General features: G+C 39.4%; 1 protein-coding gene across 1 annotated transcript in view; it reads right to left on the bottom strand.

The window, feature by feature from the left end:
* Nucleotides 1-2142: 2142 nt before the first annotated feature.
* Nucleotides 2143-24140, bottom strand: part of SSU72 (SSU72 homolog, RNA polymerase II CTD phosphatase) — a 33046-nt gene continuing 11048 nt past the window's right edge. Inside the window, exons 3-5 of the mRNA XM_075027213.1 lie at nucleotides 8792-8931; nucleotides 6872-6990; nucleotides 2143-5899 (exon numbers count right to left, since the gene is read on the bottom strand). Of these exons, the coding sequence (XP_074883314.1) occupies nucleotides 5798-5899; nucleotides 6872-6990; nucleotides 8792-8931 (361 nt within the window). The 3' untranslated portion in view covers nucleotides 2143-5797. The remainder of the gene's footprint in view (nucleotides 5900-6871; nucleotides 6991-8791; nucleotides 8932-24140) is intronic.

Raw genomic sequence — 24140 nt, 5'->3', positions numbered from 1 at the left:
AAAGGGTTTGTCATTGACTCGGGTATAAGGTGAATTTCTCAGCCCAGCTCCGGAGGAGCCGTCTTCCCTTGTCGTCCTTTTGGACCAAAAGTCCTGGCTGACGGGGATTCTAAACGTCACCGTTCTGATCGTTTTCAGCCTAGCCCTGCGCAAAATGGTGCTAACACACAGGGTAGCGCAAGGGTCCTTTCTTGCACCCACTGGCACTACACAGAGTACAGGATTTATACTAAATGTGACAGGCTCGCAGGGCTGCGAATGTGGATAGCGGCCATGAAATTATCACAGACTTTATTAAATGCAGTCGCCTCACAGAACGTTTGAGGCAATGATCTTCTGTGGCATGGAATTATACCAGAAATTCCTTCTCCTCTCTCCACTTCAGCCTCCTTCAGTTGGCAGGAGTACCAAGTGACATCTGCCATTCTGCAGCCAGGACCATCTCACACTCGCTTTACTGCGGCGTGTCAGTCAAACAGGTTTCCTCATTGTTCTTGCTGGCCCATTTTCAACACGTCCAGACTTGGCTGGACCCGGTAAAGCGTGTTTTGTCCCATCCTCCTGACCCTGCTACTTCTAGATTTGCTCCCTAGCCTTTGTACAGACTCAAGAGTTTTTCAAGCAGCAGCTCTTCCCAGCAATCCGTGGTGGAAGCGAGGAGTTCTGCACAGGGATCAGACCGCAGACAAACCGGGGCAAACCTAAACAGACCGCCTGTTCTTGCGGGAACAAACCAACAGCAACGTTTCTGTGCCGTTCGGTGCTAGCACACGTTGAATTCTTGGCTGCCCTTAGCCCGATTAGCTAGAGACCCAAGAACAACCCGAGGCCACGCGTGGTGTTCAGCCACTCCGGCCTTTCGTCTGCCTGTCTCGGGGAAACAAGGCCAAGAAGAGTTTCTCTAGTGACTTCCATCTAATGAAAAGAGGCAGCAGGGACTGACTCTATTTAAGCAAAGCGACATTATACTTGCATGAGCGAAGACTGTCTTTTTAATGTAGGTGCTAACAGATGATTAGACAGTTTCGGGTTGCCACCGCAATGGTTTTGTTAAACGTGTTCCTAATCACTTTAACGTTGCTAGAAGTAAGCTGCTCCTTTCTGAAAACAAGCATCCACGCTACCTGCGGCTCCTGTTCAGCTCCAAGTCCCATGTCGTACTGTCACCACCATCCTCACGCAGACAAGTCCACGGTCTGCATTACAAGATCTCAGCAGCATTTGGCCAGTCCCTGACAAGTGACCACTGCCTTTTCCTTTGTTTTGACCCAACCTGCCTCCTTTAGTTCTCAGCACCTGAGGGCATACAGCGAACGTACCCTTGCCTCCCTATAAAATATCTTTTAAAATGCCAGCAATACTGGCTAAGATGATAAAAAAGGCCAGAGATACCTGTATCGGAGCCACCTCAGATTTTTTTTTTTGCCCTGTGACTATGCAGCCCCAGGTAGGAATATTATCGCAAGTCACTTTCACAGGAACTGACTCCCTCTACTTTCCTCTTGCAGGAAGCACAGACCTCAGCCGGCGTTCTGTGGTGCACACACAAGTCAAAATTTATAGAAGAATCTAACAACTAGGGCTAGCATTTCTCTCCTTTTTCCTTTTTAATTTTTTTCTCTACCATAAGAACCCACTCAGCTCTCCTATACCCTCCCTATACTCCACTGACTGTTTTTTATTCCCCCGTTCTTTTCATAGTTCCTGTGCTGGTACAAGCATTTTGCATTTGTCTTTATTGATACTTTCTCCTAAGCTTCTATATGTATGAGAGAGAGAAGTTGAAGCTGAATAATCTGCCTAGCAACAAATTCATTAGGCTGCTGCTTTGGGGAAATCGAGCTAGGATCATTGATCTTTGCACAGTTGGATCCAGCAATATGGAAACCTAGGGAAGAATGCTCTTTTCCACCATATTCGGTCCCATTGCGTTACCTGCCTTAACTTTGTGCGGTGAGCCTTATAGGCAAGTGAAGGCAGGCAACGCGCAGAGAACTTCAGGGATGAGACACCAGCAGTGCAGAGGGGAGAGAAAGCATTGCTCTTTAATCACAAACTTTTATTTATATAAACCTATTTAAAAGACGTGCTGACATCTCTGACAGAAAGAAGAATATTCGTGGATGTTACGAAGGTCTTCAGCAAGACAAGGAACACAGAAAACAGACACAAAATCGAGAGTGACTTGTGTGAAAGAAAAACAGGCTGCAAACTAGAACTGAACAGGGCTCTACTGCTCTGTGCCTTATGGAGAGGATCTGCAGAGGGCTGATATGCGAGCGGTGGAAACCTCAAGAAGTTCTTGGCAAAGATCTGCCCACGCAGGAAGTAGCATCAACTTCACGGCAGCAAGAGAGCAAAGTCTTATAAACGCACTTCAACTGTTCTTTAATCAATATGGCCTTTCATAGAAAGTCAAAAAAGTGAGCGAAATGCTGACAAAACATGATCACTACATTTAGAAAGGTGGGGGGAAACCTCTGGGGGGAATCTGCATTTTAAAGCCACCCCTGCTGGCCTTATGGAAACTGGGAGAACAGCCTAGATAGCTGAAAACTCATTTACAGCAGAAATCTCCCATCACAGCCACATTCTGAATACTCGCAGTCTGTGTTCACGAGGCGTTAACCCTTCATTGCTTTCCTTCATTAAACAGGAAGAAGGCCAACTACAGGACTTAAAAAGAAACGGATCATCTTTCAGCACTGATGCTCATCAACGGGAGTATCAACCTATCTACAAGGCAGGGAAGAGCACACCATCATCATATATATTGCCACCCCACTCTTAAAGGAAAAATACATTATTTTTCCATTTCCTTTAAACTGAAAGTTTCTCTTGAAATTCCGTTTGGACACAGAAAGTAACTTTGACCTTGTGTTTAGCCAGAGTTTATTTTATACCTACATACATACTTGTGCGTGTATAAACATACGTATCTCTCAAACAAGACTAGGACCCCATAAAATTCCTGTATAAACTGAGCTTCATGGTAGATTGCAATGCAAATGAAGCATATGGAGACAAAGTAACTATATAAATGCATACATTTTTCACTAACCTGTAAGTTAAATGAGAAGTAATATGTCAAGAGTAAGAACAGCTTTAGCTGAAGAATGAGTTTTACTCACAGAAATCTGAAATACTTTGAACTGGACTGTGGACCATTCGGAATACTTGCCTGTCCATCCAGGTCAGCCATCCATCCATCCATCTGCACATTGGTAAATAAACAAATCACAAATGGCCAGCTCCCAGTGTTGCTTTTGCTTATGAACAGAACATTTAGGATGGAAAGAACAATTCTGTAACGTCCTGTATACTACATCACGTTTTTAGACCAAGGCTTCTCAGTTCAGTTGAAGAGATGCAGTGAACTGAAGTTCTACTAATTAATCCATACTTACCACCACAGCAACCAGAATTCTCTGCCAGTTACACACATGAAAAGTATAATCCTTATGCAATAAAAAGTAGACCTCCACATACACACAAAACACGGGTTAAACCATCCTGTTTGTGTTTTTACTGCCTTTCAATAAAATAACAACAAAGAGCTCTGTTTAGGATGAATTAAGTTTAAAGTAGAAAACACTTTCAAATGCTCTCCAAGTTTCACCTTACCACAGAGTGGACTTCAGTACTGATACTGTACAGGGAAGGAAAACTCTGCTCAAAATACTCACTACCATGCTTGCTTGAAATGTCTTTTTAAAGAGATCAACTAAAGCAGTTCAGAATCATCTTCTTCCTTTGGCTGTAAATATCCCCATGGTAACAAGCGACGGTATCAGACAGACAAATGAGCAGAAGCAGAGGAGGCTGAATGAAATCCTTCAAATACAGAATCTCCAGAATCAAAATGGGACAGGACAAGCTAATCAGAAAACGTACACTCTGCAAACCTTATCACAACTGCTGCTTGAACTCCCCATCCCCTAATTGTTCTGATCTATTCATTCATTCTCCACAAAATTTTCGCTTTAAGTATTTTTAACAGACAAGAAAAACAGCACAGGTAATTCAGAAATATTAAAGATTCCTGGGACCCGAGTATGATGCGATGACCCATTTGGACACTGTCCAGGACACAGATTGAGCTGGCAGAGGTCTCCATTTTCCCACAAGGCAGTTGAAACCACAATCAACCCCCAGATCCCAGGAGTAGAGAGAGGTATAAGATTTCTTTGTGGACCTGACTCGACAGACTTCAAGATTTGCAACTGCAAAGAAGTATTTTCAGATACAGACTTGGAGTCTTCAGGTGTGCAGCAGATACCTTTTAATATATGTGAGCGTGTTCACTGAAAGAGGTTAAGTAGCATTGCCATATGACCTACCACATACACAGCTGAGCTGAAGTTGTCTGCGTTGATGGGTAACATTGCCCTAAATTGAGAGAAAGTACTTAGCACTAACTTCCTGCATGTGCAAAACAAGTGAAGTTAAGGAAAATTAGGCAGTCCATGTGAGCTGTCAGATGGCAGTGACAGAATGAGAAAGAAGCCAGGAGCTCAAACCCCGTTTCATGCTACTGCACTTTTAACATGATGATTATAAAGTTGTCCTCACATACCCAACTATTAAAGAGCACACAGACCTCATCTGCTCAAACACGTTTACAAGTTCCTTTAACAGAACAACTTTCAAGATCTTCTCTTGCCTGTAAGCAGCAACACTTTACCATTCACACTTTGAACTTCTAATAATTTGGTTTGTTTTCACTTTTATCGGTTTCATCAAACAGAAGTCTGAGCTTTTGCTCTGTTTGTATACATGTACTCTGTTTCTGGATTTTGAGCCATGACAAACACATTTATTATTGCTGTATGGGAGGAAAATGCTATTCAAGAGATACTTCAGTTAAAAAGAATGCTTTAAACTATTTCTGTTGACAGCGGCGTTTGCCATTTCTCCCCATCTTTCTTACAGAAGACATATATACAATTGGCCCTCACTGCTACAGTTACAGCCTCACGGTCTCATTAATCTCACACACGATAATTCAAAAGCAATTAAGATCCCAAAAGATTTCGTGGTAGTGCCCTAATTCATGCAGGGAAAGCAGTTCACTTTAGCTCAACACAGGATCAGAAATCATTATAAGCTGCCCAAATACACAGCCTCTCCGAACAAGGGACACAGTTCGGGTCTTTTGATTCCTACCAAGATCTTCCTGCTGTCACTACCCTCTCCAAGACACTTCGGATGAATGAGCATTCTCGTGCTGCTTCAGATACTTTGTGGTTTACCTCACAGAGAACAGTCACACTTACTTAGCTTCCATTTTGAAAACAGAAACACTTACAGGTTTTTCATTTTTATTGGATGGTTCCAACTTTATATCTAATAATATACAGATACTCGTTTTTCATTGTTCCATTCATATCCTCACATAGTTCAGCCATTCTGTCACATTAAAATAAAAAAAAAAGCACAACTGAAATAAAATAAATTTGTAAGCTGGAAAAATACATTATAAACTTATATTCAAGAAACATTCTCTTTATAATTAAAAACCTACTTGTAATAATTAAAGTAGGATTTAAAGAAAAACTTGATTTTCTTTTTTAAATAGGTGGCCTTTGTGTATACTTTTAATCATCTCATATGTACAACCCCAGCCAGTATCTCTGCCTACCTGTGACAGAATACCTGAAACAAAACAAAAAGACACTGAAAAGGAGTTCTGAAACAAAAAAATTTCAATATTCATTTTCCAGGAAAATACAGTATAATCAGAACTTTAAACACATGCTTCCCTCATCTGTATTAAGGCCTAAGAGACAGATGTGCTTTAATAAAAGCAGACAGTATGAAGAAAAGTCCTTCCACTTTTCTCTTCAAATTCCTGTAACAGCTCATCTATTTCATTTTCCATGTCTTCTGTGTGCTGTATCTAGAAGAGAAAAAATACTAAGCAACCGGACTCCAAGGATATGATATAGTTTAGAAAACTGTAATAATTCAATGCTTTTGGCTTCCTGTGAAATCTAAACCAGCAGGCTGTACCAAATAGTGCAGCACTGGGTGCTTTACTGAGATTCCCAGCATTCCCAAATGTACATATATTCTGCATCATGTTTATCTGCATATCCTTCCTTCTCCAACCCACTGAACTGGCACTTAACTAATACTTTGTTGAGTAGGCAACATTCCTCCTCACTAGGTAACAAATGGAAGCTTCAGAATAGCTATAAGCACACTGAACAGATGGCTAAAATTTCAAGTCCTTGAACTCTCTTAGGCTTTTTGAATCTGGAAAGGTTTAAGACCAGAATAGATCACACAGGCTGGAGTGAAAAAAAAAGCCTGTTGCCACACTGGAATAGGTGAACTCATCAACTTGCACGCTGTAAAAGGACACAGATCCTTTCTCTGTTCTCTTCACAGTTACATTGACTGTTTTGAGTGCAGCTTATTTCAGTCTTACTTCAAGAGCTAGGGCCCCTGAATATGGATGACAGAAAGCACCATTTTTTTCTTCCACATCATACACACAACAGGGTGGTACTATGAAATACACCTACATAGGATGTTTTCCAAGTATATCGTGATTCAGAATGCAACTCTGATGTCTAAATCCCACGTATTACAACTGCTTTCAAAATGGACGTTTTTTTGCCATAAACAGTGTTTTGAGTATGGGCTTAACATGTGTAATGGTTATGCACAGCACTTTGCAATGCTGCTTTGAATGCACAGAGTCCACTTCAGAAACCATGTTTGCACAACAGCTCCAAAAACAACCATAAGAATTTGGAAACTTACATCTCTTGACAGCACCTTTAAGGAGTACTAAGCAAACCCCAACCCCTGTGCAGTCAGCTGGGTCCAAGGTACCCACAGGCAACGAGCCCTCTCTACTTACACACTGGCAGAGCTCACAGATAAGGAAAGCACCCAGGGTTGCCTCCTCATGGTTATCCTGAATGTCCACATTGATCACATGTACTGGCTGACATGTCTCCTGCTCTCTGGAATTTAAATCTATTTGAAAACAAAACACACGAAACAGCAAAACTTTGGGTGGTATGGTATCGTATTTTACACAGAGTATTCGTAAGATTTTTAAATATATATAGACATTGTCCACCTCCGCCTTCCCCAAACTTGTTTTTAGAAAATTGTTTATTTAATATTGTCTTAAACAATAGTCCCTCTTGTTTTTAAAATAAGAGATGGATTTTGGAAACAAAAGAATTCTGTTTTGCGGAAGGGTCGTGACAGTTTACTTGCCCTGGTCAAGAAAAGTTACTGCTCACCTCATTCTGACAGTCTTTGAAGACCAAGATCAAGATTCTCAAAAGTCAAGAATGATTTTGGGCTTCCTCACCTGCAGAGTTTTAACTGCCTGTTTTTTTTTTTTAAAAAAAACATCCACTGTACATCTGACACACTGAAAATTAAACTGCAAGGTGAACTGCTACAAGTTAAGCACTGATAGTCACATTAGAAAACCCTAGCTTTAATGTGTTCCACTTGTTAACAAGGGGTGAAGGGGGAAAAACAAAACATCCTTTTCCTACTAATCCACCCATGTATTATTGTTATGCCTCTCTCCCGTAACCTTCCTATTACACACACAGTTTTTAAGCTACAAGTTGTTCTCTCCTAACCCCATTCGGCAACTTCATTTTGGTAAACCTGTTGAAGCCTCCATTTTAAAATTTCATCTTTCACATCTAGAGCCATTTGGTAGCACTCAAGTCTTCTTCCTTTCATTGGTCAATTATGAAGGGCATTACCATGAAGTTAAGAGAGATGCACAACTAGAAAATTAGCAAGTGGCTGCTCTTCACCTCCCTTCCTCAGGATACTCACCTAAAACATTAAGGTGAAAGCTGCTTTCTATGTGAGACATGCTGAACTTGCTGAAGATCCATTCAAGTACCAGGGCAGATGCTCTCAGAACTTACCAATATATTTCAAACACTTCACTTAAACATTCAGAACACTAATTGCTCAGCTTGCAAAAGCCCAAATGTGTTGTGCTTTGTATTGCCTGTGCATGACCACCGAGGACTGAAAAGGCAAGGCAACAGCCTCTTAAATTATGTGTACGATACTCATTCAGTTGGCTGGTCTTTCAATGTGAAGGAAACACCTTAAACCTCACATAAGCCTGTATCCGGCATTTCCAGAGAGAGGGTTCTCAGCCCAGGAGCTGAGTCACTGCTGAAAGCCTGTAACTTTCAGTGAGTTCACATCAAGCTTGCTGCATTGTGTTCATGCAGAACCCAATCCCCAACTGAGATTCTTCTGGCATATCTCACTTTGACTCATTTAAGGGCAAAGCCATAGCATGTTTGCAGAGCGTTAACCACACTCAAGAACAGTTTCTCCACCTGTACAGAAGATATTTATTGTGGATAAACTGCTTGGTAGGTCACAGGAAGTCTTCCGCAATGAAGGGAAGGAAAGTTGCATCAGGAAGGCAGCTTAGACTTTGTGTCTCCACCAACCCAGGGTGAAAAAAATGCTCATCGTGTACAACTTGCTAGTTTTCTAGATCCATGCTTGCCATTTCTTTATGTCAGCCCTTAAAATTGCTATATATACACATTCTGTGTAGCTCCCAACACCAGCATCTTTTAGAAATAAGTATTCAGCCATCACTTCTCTGATACATAAAGGCTACATCAATGGACTGCAAGCTCTTGTCCGTGCTGGTGTTCCAGCAGCAGTAGTCAGAGGAGACAGATGTGTTTCCAGATTTATGAAAGACTTCAGGGAGGAGGGGAAAAAAAGCACTCAAAGTTAACTTGGTTTATCAGTTCGAGTTCCTTACCTTCTACTACTTGATCATAGACTCTTTCTTCACACGTTAGGATCAAATCAAAAACATCTTTGCAGTTCTGGAATCTTTCTGGTCTTGGCTTGATTCTCTTATTTCTGTCCAACATGTGTAAAATCCCATTCTGTGTGTATCTGAAGTTGCTTGAGTTAAGTACCTTTACTTTAAGAAAAGTCATGTTTTTGAGAAAATGACCAGTACATGTTAAATTATAACTGTATCTTTAAAATTAGATTCTTTCTGTTTGCAAATATAAAGATTGGTGACCACTAAGTAGATTCCTAAGGTGGCAGCATGATCCCCATCAGGGTAATTCACGCAGCTGCTGATTTTCAGAGACCTGCCACTGTCATTAGTACAATGGCAGAGACAGCTTTAAAAGGCCCTCATAAAAGCAGAGTTCCTCAGAAGGACAACTTTTCTTGGGCAACTATTTTTATATCTATAATGCTTGGAACACACAGACTTAGCTGTTTGCGTGAGCAGAATGTCCTACATTCACTTAAGTCACTGCCCCTCACTCCAGGGGCCTCTATCTTGAAAGTCAATTATGTGGCGTTTCTAGTGTCAACTGCACATCTGCATGAAGTCCTACGCAGGCCTCGGGTTTATGCAACTGAACTTCTAAAGAAAGTGAAATAAATCACAGAAGCATAATCCCTTAAAAATATCCCAAGATACATAAATGGGAATGAAGAACACCACTGACTTTATGCCTGTCAGAACTTCAGTCACTGTGTGAAAGGAATCTGTCATGCTGCTTGGTAGCTATATTTATGCTGGTAGCATAACCTTGAGGCTCAAATTTACATCCTGTATCCCCCTTTCAGACAGGATTCACTAATCCCACTGTCTTCTCAGCCTTCTGGGACATGCAGTTTCATTAGGAACGCACCAGGATTGACTGTTCCATAAATCTGCTCACTTGACTAAAACCAAACTCCCTCTGAAGGTAAAGTTTTATGGGTAAATTAGGAATACCAGGAAAGGTTTGAAATAAGAAAGCCTGGAAACTGAAGCATCTCTTCCTTGCTTTGAAGCAGCAGTACTTTTAGCCATCTAAGTATATATTTTTAAATCAAAATAGCAGTAAGGATAACAGTCTATAATTTCTTGAGATAACAGAAGGATTCTGAGGAAAAAAAAATTCCATCATTAGTAGCAAGTCTGTAAGAGGTCATCTTGGCTTATTTCCTTGTTGAAAAGGTCATACACATACCTAGCAGGTACCTTAATTCTTTTCAGAGAACAGTTCCACAAAAGACCGAGAACTTTCTACCTTTTTGCAGTTGCCCTCTGGTATCTCAAGTTCTACTGCCCTAGGTAGCCAGATCTGCACCTGATAATCTACATACTTCAAAGTGTTCTTGAACACAGTTTTCAAGCAAATGGCCTCCAAAGCTTTTAAGTTTTTCAAGTTTAAGTTGTATTAAAAATTAAACCCATCTTTCTACCTGTAAGAGTCTACTTTATATGGAAAAAATGTTCAGTTCTCTTACACGTCTGCATCATTGCACTTTAACTACTTGACTAAAGAAAATTTCAATTTTGAATCACGAACTGAATAATATGTTGTTTATCACAAATATATGTTGTCAATTCTCTCTCAGCCAACTGACTTCTACTGCGTTTCTTCAGGTCACCCCCAAGCCTTTTACCACTCTTCTTTCCCAAAAGATTTCTCCCTATGTAATTAAAAGAATTGTCCTTTATAGCCCAAAGCTATCTCACAAGCAGCTCTTGTACACCAGCACCCACTGCTTCCTCACAGCACCCCTGTAAAGTCTCCTTGGGTTTGTCATGCTTGGAAAAAATCCACTTCAATGTAGCCATTTCAGACCTCTGGTTATTTGCAGAGCACAAAAATGACTGCAACAGCCATTTTCAAAATACTTGTAAACATCTGGTTGCATTGCTTTGTTCAGTTTGAAGGTGAGCCCTTTGTGGGCTCTATAGTCCTCATTTCTACATCGTGCAGTTCAAGGAAAAAAAAAATCCACAACATCCCACACACTTTTTTGGGTTCTTTCCCTCCCCCCTTTCTAGGATAAAATGTTGCTGGCATCTGTCCCCTAGCTTTCCTGACTGAGCTTGGAGACAGAATTATGCATATGCAAAAAACCCACACAGTCAAGCTTTCTGCTTTATGGAGTCGAGCTTTCTGCTGCCAACTTACAACTATTTTTTTTTCAAGGGCCCATCTGCCTATAAAAGGAGACTGAAACAAGCAGTTAAGATTCATGACGCTTTCATATTTGGTCGTCTGAAATCTTTTTCACCTGGAAAAAACCAGCATACCATCCTTTCAGCAAGCAGGGGATGTGATCTGCATGATTGTTTTCAACGCATAAGCATAACCCAGCTTCTCTCTCTTCATGAGCTTAGGTGAATGCAAAGATATTACAACTTATTAATGGTTTCCACTATACTGCCAGATGTTGAATCATTTAAGTCAGACTTTGCTCTCCTTCCAACAGATTTCAACTCCATGCTCCCTATCCTATGCATCTCTGCTCTTTCTTTCCAGCAGTCACTTCTTCAGAAGGTACTCACAGAACTTTCACCTGACTTTCAGTGCTGTTGTCTGGCCATAGCAGCCTTCTTAACACTACCATGCTCAGAAAGTCAACAAAACATGCATACATTTATCTAAGAGGCCTTCACCTACTGCAAACTCTCAGTATAGTAAATCCATCACATTTTTACAGCGAGTCCAATTCAAATATCACTTTTATTGGAGTAACTATGCTAAACAGATCCACAATATAATGAAATTTATGCATGACAACTCAGTAATGCTAAGACTTGATATAAAAAGGAGATGTTGCAATACAAGTTAAGTTTTTCCAATAGACACAGCATTGTTGCTCATTCTTATGGAGACAGCTATACCCAGCTGTTTCTATTGTTACTGACTGTGCATTCTCTTAACCATTTACTTAAGGACATTCCATAACAATGAACTGAAGAAACACATGTATTTTAAAAAAAATAGTTATGTGTGTGTGTGTTTAGATTAAACCCCTAAAGCTTTCACAGCTTCTGCTACCTAAATTTAAAATTCCCATCATAGACACCAGAAATGCCTTTTACAATCCATTCGATAGGTCTTTGCCCAACACACATAGCTAACCATCCTTTACCCCTCTAATCAGTTTATCAGTAACTTGTTCACTGACAGGACCCGGAGAATACTTCTAGCTATGAGCAGTAACTGAAAGATGCATATAGCCAGGACAGTAGTCTCTTCCCCCCCTCCTTCAGCACGGCATAGCCAGCAGTGGTTGTACTTAACAGACCACACAGCGGTCAGTCTGGTTTTGTTCGGAAACCTACATCATTGACAAAGCAAGAACAAGCAGATTCTACCAACTGCCTGAACATCAGCAAGAAATACTGATGCATTCTCTCTCTTCTCTCTCACATTCGGTGTTTGTTTTTGCAGATGTCCTTTCATGCAAGTGTTTGCTTTGAACCGGGCACTTCAAACTTCAAAGCCTCTTGCCAATATTATGTGGCAAAAGCATGGACACAAGAAGTTGTTCAGTGCAACACCACCAAAGAAAATACCAATGATCCACAATATCCTCTCTAAATGCCTTTCCCCCCCTCCCAGGTTGTTTACAAGTTCTAAAATACCAAAATGTTTTGAGTTTGCCAAGTCCTCTCCAAAAGTCTCTACTGAAAGCAATTTCAATTAAAGATACTGTATAAACTATTCTCCCTAAACACTAGTAATACCCAGAAGAGGTTTTGCAGAACTGAAAGTCTATCTGCTGGTTCTACCCATCTTCCACCACTGCACTGAAGTAACTGTTTAATAGGTTCACTTTGCAAAATATGAGTAAGTCTTGGTAGAAACTGTGAACAGGCACTCTTGTTAAAGTGAAAGTGGCATACGGGAGAAGATCCACAGAATAACGCAGATAATCCTGAGAAGCAGAAGTGTTTTCTTGTTCAATGTATTCTCATAATTATCTTCACACATTGCTTATGATTAGTTACTAACTCCTTGCTCTCACCTCCCCAAACCAGCATTGTATGTCATAAAACCTACAATGAGGCTAAAATAAAAAAAAATAAAATTTTTCCCTATCCCAGAATACTGTTTTTCAATGTCCAGATACACGACTCCCATGTTGAAAGGTAACCATAACAATTGCATTGCCTTCACAAGTGTCCAATGTCCTGTTTTGCTGATAGTGTTTCTTGTGTAGTTGAACAGAGTGACAAAAACTTGGTGGTTACCAGACTATGAAATTCAGTAAAACATAGATTGCTGGTTTTGTTAGGAAATTGGATCCTTACAAACCTGAAAGATATTTCTGGCTATAATTTTGTGAGAACTGTTGTTGGAAATCCATTAAGAAAAAAAAAAAATCTAGGAAAAAAAAATAATGCATGTAGCTTTTTCAACATCAGTCAGCCCCTTAACACTGTATGATGATTACCTCTGTCAGAGGTCAGCTGGGTAAAACATGTTAAAAAGAAGTGATAGGCAGACTTAGAACAATGACGACAATAAAAATTTCTCCTACAGATGCTACACATTACTCCATTCAGGTATTATGAAAATTAACATAAAAACAAACCAAAACACTCAAGTACATGCTCTTGCATATTTACACTCTGTCCTAATTAGGTCTTCCAGGGTCTGGTCTGTATTTTTGTAACTGTTAAAGTTGTACTGAATATGCTCATACACTTATATATAAAAAAAAAATCACTCATGGTGTAATTAATTTTTTTTTATTGACTCAAAATGTTAGCACTATCTCCCCATCTACGCCTGTTAACAATATACTTATTCCTCTGTTTAGCCATACTCGTGAACAGCAGTTATTCCAAGTTCTATTTCTGAAGCCCACTTTTTAGGAAGCTAAAGATGGTCTTTAGAACAACTTGTAAATCTGTCTATGAAGAATTAAAGGGAGTCTAGGCATTCTCTTCTTCACATCAAAGAGCAGAATCTAGTAGGAAAGTGAGATGGAGTTTCTCTGCAGGGATAGACTACTTTTTTTTTTTTAAATAGCTCCTGGATAAAATATGGCATATTCCCTAAAGAACTACATATTGAGACCAATTCCCCCAATACATCAATATTAAAGTGGACTGCCAGCACCTGAAAAAGTACTAAATAATCTGCATTAAAATAATAGCCAAATGCATCAGATTTGACTTCCCATTAACAAGAATTCTGGCCCCCCTCACCCCCCAATATGAAGTGCTATCTATGTGTCACACCCAACCCAGCCTTAGACACTCCATCACTTCCAGACCTCAAGGTTTTATGTTGAATACACTTCTCAAGTAGAAGCACAAGAGGACAGCAAGAAGCAAGCAAGCTCAGAAACAGAAGACAAGATTACAATAATGTACTGGCTGTAACTTGAGCATTTTTATCACCAAACAAGCTTATAGAAAATTACGTAAGAAAACCAAGTTTTATTTGCATTAAATAAAAACAGATACTCGTTAGGGCACAAAGCATATGGCAAGATACAGGGTACAGAAAACAACTAGTCTGCAGAGAAATTATTATGGATTATGTTTAGAGAACCTGTACTTGAGGTGACAAAAAGCAACATATTAGCAAAGAAAAAACAGAAGGCTTTGATAAATCCCAAGATCAGACAGTTAAAGGTTGAGAGGTACACTGTACAACAGTAGACACATTCGAATCTGTCAGCGTACAAGATCACTGCTTCTTTTCCCAGAGCAGTAGGAATCAAGAATAGCCATTAACTTCACTGGGAATAAATCTAGTTAATGGTAAGGTTTTTTTCCCCAGTAACTAGGATGATGGGGCATCCACCTACCATCTCAGATATACAACAAGACTGCAAAATTCTGAATGAGAAATTCAGGAAAACGGGACTAAAATCAGAGTCGGACACAGCCAGATGAGTTCTGTTTCCCACTAAATTATTGTTTTGCAGAGCTCAGCATCCAACTGCAATCAGAATGCCCTATTAATTAAGCAAGGAGATTTCAACAGTAGTTCAACCTCCGAGCTTGATATTCAGGAATGGATAGACAGGAATGACCACCACCTCAGGCCATCTAAGTTGCATGTTTGTAAAGGAATGTGTATTTCAGAACTTCTAAAACACCATCTGGATACCAAGCACCATGTAAGAAATACAAGCAAGAAAACTAAATTTCATGCCTACTTCTTCATGTTTCAGCACATGATGCTGCATTTTAAGACAAAGGCTTGTTTTCATTTCTTACCACTGTTGCTTACAGAGCTGCATTTCAGTGGTGGTAATCATTGCACCTAGGCAATTTACCTTCAGAAGTATTTTTCATACCTTAAGAAGAAATTTAGATGAATTCAACCATGCAGGTTTAGAAGGTTGTATGTAAACATCTACATCTAAGGTCATCAAGGTAGAAAGTCTTCCTTGATAGTCGGTGAGAAAGAATCTGGCATATTGGTAGCCTAGCTACTCTGTTTTAATTCTTCCACCCTCCACAAAAAAAGACATCAAAAATTCCCCTTCCTCTCCTCTTGGCATAAAGGCATCCAGCCAGGTCCCATCAAGACAACTAGCCCGCAGATGACTAAACTCAGATTAAGTGTTGCCTTATACAATTTATATACCAATATATTGACTTATTTAAAGTTAAAATCCTGTATGATGAAAGAAAAATGATCTCTTACTGATCAATGTATTCACTACGTTTAACTCCCAGGTGAAACTGAAAATGAAACTTACAAGTGATTTGAGCTGAAAGTTTTGGGGTACATAAATTAATTACATAGTCATCTAAGAGACACTAGAGACCAATTTATTAAACATAATTGGGCAAACTACATTTGCTAAAATGTATACACACTTTTTAGGGAAAAAAACATCTTTGAAGTAATGGCTGGCACCCAAAGCTTCTACATCTTCAAACAAATCTGACATGCTGATTATTCACTTTAGTGCAGCTGTCATCGTACTCAAATACTGCAATTCTTCTTTGTGAAAAAACAGCAGCAAAGTACTTCTCACACTAGTATGAATGGCATTTTACAGGTCTCTTTTCCGTATCATCTTAATTTATTTATTAGTATCTGCATTATAAAAAGAAGATACATTGTGTTAAACGCTGCTTGGCAAAATGCCTAGGAACTAGACATTTCCTTAAAGGAAGTGTGTGTGTGGGTGAGACTGCCCAACTTTCTTGCACCTTCAGAATCAGTTCCTTTTACAGGGAATAAAAGACTAAAAAGGGGCATCAGCACTACGAATTCTACTTTCCAAGCAACTGTGATTACAACTTCAAGAACTGCCTACATTCCACATCCAAAGCGCAAATTACCTTTCATTTGGAATTGAAATTGTGTGGTTTTAGTACAAACCAGAGTTTGTTCACAAGTCTTTTGTGGCACTGTGTAACTTATAGTCTTAACACTGAGAATATGCCATCCCAAAAATATCACAAAAATACTAATTTGGGTTAAATAACATTTCTGACAACATTTGTGCCAGCATTAATGACTTGCAAAGAACTGAAGTGTCACTTATTTTTTATCGCTAAGGACAACTACATAGCATTTCTAAGCTACTAGCTGCACAGATAAAATCCAACTGAGCACACACACAGTAGTTGGTCCAAATATAACAAGCTAGCCATGCTCATTTCCTCAAGTCTGGCTGAGCTGAGGGCTACATACCCACACATCACTGAAAGGAGGAAAAAAATCTTTAGTTTAGCCTAGAACTCAAGTGCCAGACAATGACTTGTCAGTGCTGAACAGCTGAAACTATATTTGAGGATGAAACTGGACAGATACAAGCTGCCAAAGGGGAAAAGAACAGGCACAATGGCAAAGTCCACTGCCAAAGAGCTGGAGAAGGGATCTCACAGACATACTGAAGGGACTACCAGAAAGACAAGGATACCAGAGACGGAACACAAGATAACTTCAGAGATGTGGCATGATTGACTATGCCATCAAACAGCTAGCTGACTATGCACTTCATCCACATGTGTACTTCAAGAGGAGTTTGATTTTGATTGCTGGAATCTACAGTGTCTTGGGCACTTGGCAAGACAGCTCAAACTACTCCTAAGTCCAGTACATGACATGGACATGTAACAAAGGAATACAGAAATCATCATCAGGACCAGTAGGCAAGCAAGAGGAAATCGTAAGAGGATTCGTAAGTATCACACATTACTTTTGGATGCTCTTCTCAGGTTTAGAAACAAGTGCCAGATTTCAGAAGATGAGCAGCAAATGTCGTAGGATTGGGCGGGGGGGAGTACTTTCAGGCAGCTGTGAGGAGAGGTCTGTGAGAAAAGCATTAGTCATTCCATTTAATGTCTCAGAGAAACAGGGTCAGCAACAACTATTTTCAAATTGGTTTCCGTTTTTGTCATTGCTTTGTACTGTAAAACTCAAAGGCAATTTTCAACTAAATAGTTATAGCTGGATAGAGTAACTCAGATAAAGCAAAACGCAAGTATTACAAAACTTAAATCAATTAAGCCATTTCATTTAACACATTTGGGAAACCTGAGAACACATTCATAAAGTCAGCAGGACCACTTTTAAAAAGCAGCATGCAGAGCAAGAATCATGCTGGATGAGGTCTGTGGCAAACATTCCTTAATGCAACACTACAAACAGGATACTGAAGAACAGAAGGATGTGGTTAACCCACAGCCTGACTAACAACCAATTTTACAAAGCTTACACTTGGGTAAACACTTGTCACAGTAAGCCCTTCCCACACTGGTCATTAATATGTCTCTATTCTTGCATTAAATTCTAAAGATCCTGAAGACTGCCATTTCTGACACCGGGCAGCAACAAAGCTAGAACACCTTCTCCCCCTCACCCCCACCCAAACTCACTATCTTCTGAAAATATAGTACTTTAGCCACTTTGGGTTTTTTCCTGAAACGTATCTATGCTATGCCAATCAGAGGTATATGGCAGCAAGATAGTCTGAATTTCTTTCTTCCTGAAGACAGACTTCAGTAATTACACTACTTCAGATTGTAACGCTGCTTTCACTACCTTGTATCAAATCAGTCAAAAATAAGCATACCATAAAGTAGCAGCATCACATTTGGAAAAGGTAGGCATCTAAATGTGTATTTCTATTAGATTCCCTCTTTTGCTGACTTTCTCTCAGAAGATTACTGTGGAATTTTTCTGGAAAGAGCTTTCAGGTATATGAATTTTTTGTGGCTGACTGAGCTCTATCTGGGATATGAAGCCCTTCAGACACTTCTTGCATGTACGCTAGCAGCATACATGAACAAGATCTTCCAACAAGAATTCCATGCCAGCAACTATTCTCTATATTGAGTGGGATTTCATAAATACAGCTGCATCAGCCAACTTGTTTCTACCGAGATGGAAAGTAAGAAACTGGCACACACCTCTTCTGCCATTCCCATGCTAGACTTCTAAATTGCACTGCTAAATACTTTTTTGTATGTTGGTCCACTGCTGAAACCTTACTATATTTACTCTAGTTGAGTAAATCTGCCACCTGGATCCCCAAGTGCCAGAACAATTATATTTGAAACACATAGAAGGATATATGCTATCCTTCACAAAACAATGTGATCCAAATAATTCTGCCAATGCTTGAAGCATATGCCTGCACACACTCTTGTATACTCTTAAGAGTACAATGAATATGACCAGGGTAAAATGGCAACAATGGCCATCTTACTCAGATTTCTCTTACCTTTCACATTTTTCTGATCTTCCTTCCATCAAGATGTGGGTTATTGATCACATTTCCAAATGCACCCGAAGTTTCCAAACAATGTTTCATTTCTATCTGTCAGAAGTTTTCAAAACGCTCCTCTAAGTCACTGAAAGATGTTTTATGCCATAGTATGTGGCCATGGGGCAAGCCACACAGAAGTGAGTTTTCAAAACGCTTCATGGAAACTGGTGACATATAAGCCATCTCAGATGTAGACAGTCAGAAAAATTTGACATAGTTCACTCAATTTCTACAATTTGTATCTCTGGCAGTATTGAGAAATTTTTAAGATCAGAGTCATTAAACAAAAATGATGAAGCATCAAACTTTCACTTGCTCTTCCATACCAAAAAGAGTTAAGGTTTGTCTTACACAAACATAACTTGATCACTCTAGAGTCAAAAGCATTAAAATTAATTGCTAAAACTATGAAGATTTATTTCTTCCCAGTACATGAAATGAAATTTCTTTCTTTACAATTGCATTTTTCAGAACTATCTTCTAAAACTGTTGGTTTTGCTGCAAGTTTCTAGATGCTTTAGTAAAGGTAGAAGCTATGAATCCACAAGACTCAATTAGATGGAGCTGCTTAACTTGGAGCTTTAGTAAGAAGCAATGCTGGCAGCAAGAGAGTGCTAACTTTGCCTAAATGGAAATAAATGTGATTTATACCTAAAAGCTCTACCATTTTAAAAGGTGGCAGACATGACATTAATACTTCATATAGGAATTTTAAGTAGAAAATGCTGCAAGATGAAATGCTCTGGCAAAAAATTCCTTATCTTTAGTTACAAATACAAAAGCAAAGAACAAGAAGGGGTAACATATCTTTGCAAGCTTTGTGTGGAAATATACCTTCAGTCCATCTGTTAAATGTTTTCACAATCTTTGTGCATATCCAAGAAAAATGGCATAAACATCCCAGAAGTCAGGCAAAGAGGTTTTACTCTCTTGCAACTAATGCTAGTTGAAGAAATTAGTCACTGTCCTGAAGATGGAAATTGGTTTGGAGTCAATATAAGAAAAAAATATGTATAAGCATCCCTTACATTGGCACAGAAGTTGTGTTAATCTGAGGTAATCTCTTCAAGGCAAGAAACAGTAGTCCACTGTCACTTCTCTCCCCTCATTCAAGTGTGGGATGAAATTGCCAAACTAGGACCAAGCATAGCCATGCTCATTTTTATGCTGCAGACTGCTTTTATCAACTATGGATTACAACAGGATCAAGTAAGATCTAAGCCAATGCCCAAGAACGGAAACAGCAAAATTTTTTACTTACCCTTATATAAAGCCCCTTACAAAGATGATAGTCTATAAACAAAGAAAACCCATGCTAAGAAGTTAGCTATGCAAAGAGCAAACAACGTCTTGCTGCATTTACTAACACTACTTATGAAAGCTTCCCGTGCTGCATCACAAGCAACAGAGCCAATGCATTAGGATCTTCTTATGCAGCAGAACATATTTAAGCAATGCTAATTGTGCATGGTACATTCAGGAGGCCAGCAAACTGCAAGGACATATTTTGGCTAGACATTAGAGTAGCCTTATTTTTTAACATCCATTCAAATATGTGAAGTGTCAGATCCAAGTGTCACCTTTACTTCCAAGAATGCCCTTTTAAAGACAAAGATTCAAACATATGTGTTCATTCACAGAGTTCATACGTTATGACTGAAACAGTCAATGGAATCACTCAAATTCTAAATGGATTTTTACAATAGTTATCAGCCTCGGACAGGATCCTTTAGTCAGAATTCTCTAGAGGATCTGTTCAGAACTCACCTTGCTTAAGGAAATAAACGTTCCAAAGACTACCTAGAAGACAGACAGAATGGCAGAGGATGTTTTATATGCTGAAAAACATTTAATATTAAACTGGAGTCTGTAGTTCCTACCATGTCCCAGAAGTTCAAATACAGAGGAAATAATATTTAAATAATAATAAAAATATATATATAAAACATACAGATATATAACAATTTTAAATATTTCCTTTTTAATGTGAATGAAACCAAGATTAACGGCAGTCTGATCAGAAGCCAAACTAAAAAGTCCTGAAAACTGCTGCCTTTAAAAGGCCTGAGATTTTGTGAAGTGTTTTGGTCTTATGATTCTTCATGGAGAAAAAGGGATTGGAACTCAGCTTATGGCTGGAAGCGTACGGATTTGCAGAAATGTGCCTCTTAAAAGATTGTTCAAATCCAGTTTAAACACTACTCTCCATCCTCACCCCTTCCCTCTATTTCTAGAAGTATTAAAGTAGTTTGAAAGACACATTAAGAAAGAAAATGAGACTTGCACTGCACTGCATTCCAAACAAGTTTTGCCACTGACATGCACTGGGCCATGATTTCAATCATTTTTAGCTTTTGCAAGGTCAGGCTTCAAAAAAAATGGAAAAACACCAACAAAAAGCAAACCACCAAACACACCTAAAATAAAACATTCTGAAGTGGTTTACAGAGATACAGAAACTGTCCCACTGACTGCTGGAATGAGAGCTCAGAACAGAAGCTGACGACTGTTTATCGGTTCAAAATCCATGAAGAAAACCAAATGAAAATGTAAGATAAATACATGCACAAAGAGCTTACCTGAACTGGAATTTAATTAAGTTACTCCTCAAGATTGAGCTATAAGGCCCCAACAAGCAGGGTGCAGATGTTCTGCAGATCTCACTAGTCCTCCTATGCAGTGGTAACTTTCCCCATTAACAACTCAAGGTTGCTTTGTACAGCCTCCAGTAAAGTGGTCCAATATAAATGCTCCATGTATTAGAGTAGTTCATTGATCCAGAACTGTCAGGAATTACTACTCAAGTACTATGGATCTTAAGAGCTTTGTTACAGGTGGCAGAAGTTTCTGCAACAAACAAATGGTATTCAAAAGAAACTGGGGAAGCGGTTTAGAGCAAGATATTCCTGTCACTGCCAACTTTGGTTCCAACAGCTTTTCCTTATCAATGCCTGCAGTCATCAGCTCCAGCCATGATTCATCTGGGTATCAGTATCATATGCCATTTTTCAGAAGTGGGAAAACACAACTCAGCAGCAAGATCCAAGATATTATTTGATACTACACATCTCTCAAGAAAATGAAAGTGTAAGCCCAAATGGAAGGAAGGCCTTACATAACCAAACAATTTGAGAGGTGTGAAGCGCAGACAAAAAATTCTGGTTTACGCTCCAGACTAACTATATCAGAAATCAAAATCCTTACATCTATTCCCTTATTTACCAGGCTAAGAAAATGGACTAAAGCCACTACTTACTAACCAGCTTCTCCACATGAGTTTACTCCAATGCTAAGAAGATACATTAGAGCAAACTGAGCCAAGAACAAGAATTCTCAAGAATCTGACTATATGAACCCTGGAATTCTAAACAACTAAGATCAAGGCTGTAACAAACAGATGCTACTATGCTCACGATATATGCGACACCTAACTGGGAAAATGTGGTAGATGTAATCCTGGACTAGCTGCGTACTTACAGAATTTTAGTTTATTAGGTGTGTTATGACAATTTCTTTTCAGTTTTAGTCCCCGATTTAAAAATATTAATCTCTTATTGACTCCACCCTTCAGACTGAATACAGAATGACTTTCTAGTGACCTGTAAGATAGTCTGACCATGGTCCAACAAGAAATTCTGTTTCTTGCCTTGAGCAGAACCCAGCGACACACACTACAACAGATATGCAGTATCTCAGCAGTAAGCTTATGAATTCTGTGGCTGATGCCAAGTAACTTTCTACTCCAGTTGAGAGACACAGCACAAGAAGCTGATTCCTTTCTTCCAGTTAAGGGAGAGCAGAGGAAACCTTCTGGAAGAGATGACTATTAATACTCAGATTGTACTGTCCCATGAAGCTAAGCTTGACTCCAAGACAGGAAATGCAGTTTTTCTGCAAGGAAAGCCTAACGGCAGTGATGCCTGACTAAGATTTCAGCACTAAAGGATCCTCCATTACCACCCTACAAAGACAGAAAAATTATTCCTCAATATAGCCTCACTGCTTCTGGATGCACCCTCTTCTCAGCTAGTCCCAGTCCTCTTTGTGTTTATTCCTCTTCATGAGCACAGGAGATGGTGTCTCAAGTGGGACTGAAAAGTTTTGGGAAAGGCACCACAAAAACAAACAAACAAACAAACAAACAAACCTTTCTCCTACACAGTTCTAGTGAAGCCAATTTAGCTCATATACTTCCATTGGCCTTCCCCATCTTCTGTAGGGAAATAAAGATTTCAGTTTTGTTCATCTAGACCCTGTGAAGATCTTGTGCATGCCAGAACCTGCTTCAGATTCCCCCCCGCTTCAATTCTGGAACTGCTATACATAGTCACTCCAGCCTACGCTTGCTCCAAAGCCACCACATTTTCCTCTACTGATGTTCTACCACAATGCATCTTACCAGTTAATAGAGCACATCTTCTTAGGCAGATGGAAGACTGGCAGATAAACCAAGGATAAGTGTTAGCTACGGGGAGACCATGATGCTACGAATATTTACCGGCAAAGTGGTCTGTATATAGCAGAAGAAACTGGTTCCACTTGTTCTGAACGTGAAGGCTACTATTAAAAAAACCAACCAACCACCGCACATCAGCAATAGCACAAAAAGTACCACATGGCTATCCAGCTTAAATATGGAGTTCACAGAGAAAAAACTAGATCCCAATCACCTAGATTATCACTACTTTTTTTTTTTTTACAGAAGAGAATCCTTATGTCTTTGAGTGAGACATACCAAGCCAGTTTTTCCTTCTTCATTTCAGAAACATCTTCCTTGCTAACTGAAGTACACCTTTAGTAGTTTCTTGAGGACATGTTCTGACCCCCCAAATTTATATCATCTACAGATCTAAAACTGGAATACTATCTACAGTTAGAAAGCAGGTCAAATTAAAAGAAGAGGTCAAAAAAGTAAGAAACAGAGCAGGAGGCCAAGCTTGCAGAGTAGAGGTAGGCTGCCTAGAAATCCTAATAAAAAAACTGATCTATGGAAATCATTAGGTATCTTCCATCTGAGGGACACAGATACATCAGTGTTGAGAAAGGGAAAGAAACAATCAATCATGGAGTCAGTTAATATTGATAAAAAACCCAGGAGCTACAGCTGCAGAATTTTGGTCAAATTCCCACTTGAACAGTTCCTATCCCTGGGCATAAAATCAATTGCTGCTGCAGACTGAAATTGGCATTTAGAAAGTTTCATCCTTGACTAGTTTTTGCGTTCACTTGAAGGCAAGGCTCACCAATTTTCCTCTATTTTTGTTTCATCTTTAAAGTCACCACCATATAATTAGAACTGAGTCCTTAAATCCCTTTCACACAGCTGTAAGGGGCAAGTAATCATATAGTGGCTCATCTTTGAGATGTCCGCTTACACATGCTAATACAGCAAGGTAGTGTATCTACACTACACTGCATAGCCCGATAGAGGTACCATAGACCATGGTCATGTCTCCTACAAATTAGTAGTAGAACTCTCTATTGTTCTCCTAGAAATAATAGAATAAAATTTTAAAAAGCAACCAAAAGCCACATTCAGAACATCCTTAAATGATTTTGCCGCAGCCCTCTACTAGGACTCAGGGAATTTAAAT

This window comes from Buteo buteo, chromosome 5, assembly GCF_964188355.1.
Source record: "Buteo buteo chromosome 5, bButBut1.hap1.1, whole genome shotgun sequence".
Classification (NCBI taxonomy): Eukaryota; Metazoa; Chordata; class Aves; order Accipitriformes; family Accipitridae; genus Buteo; species Buteo buteo.
This window is presented reverse-complemented; position numbering and strand designations above follow the sequence as displayed.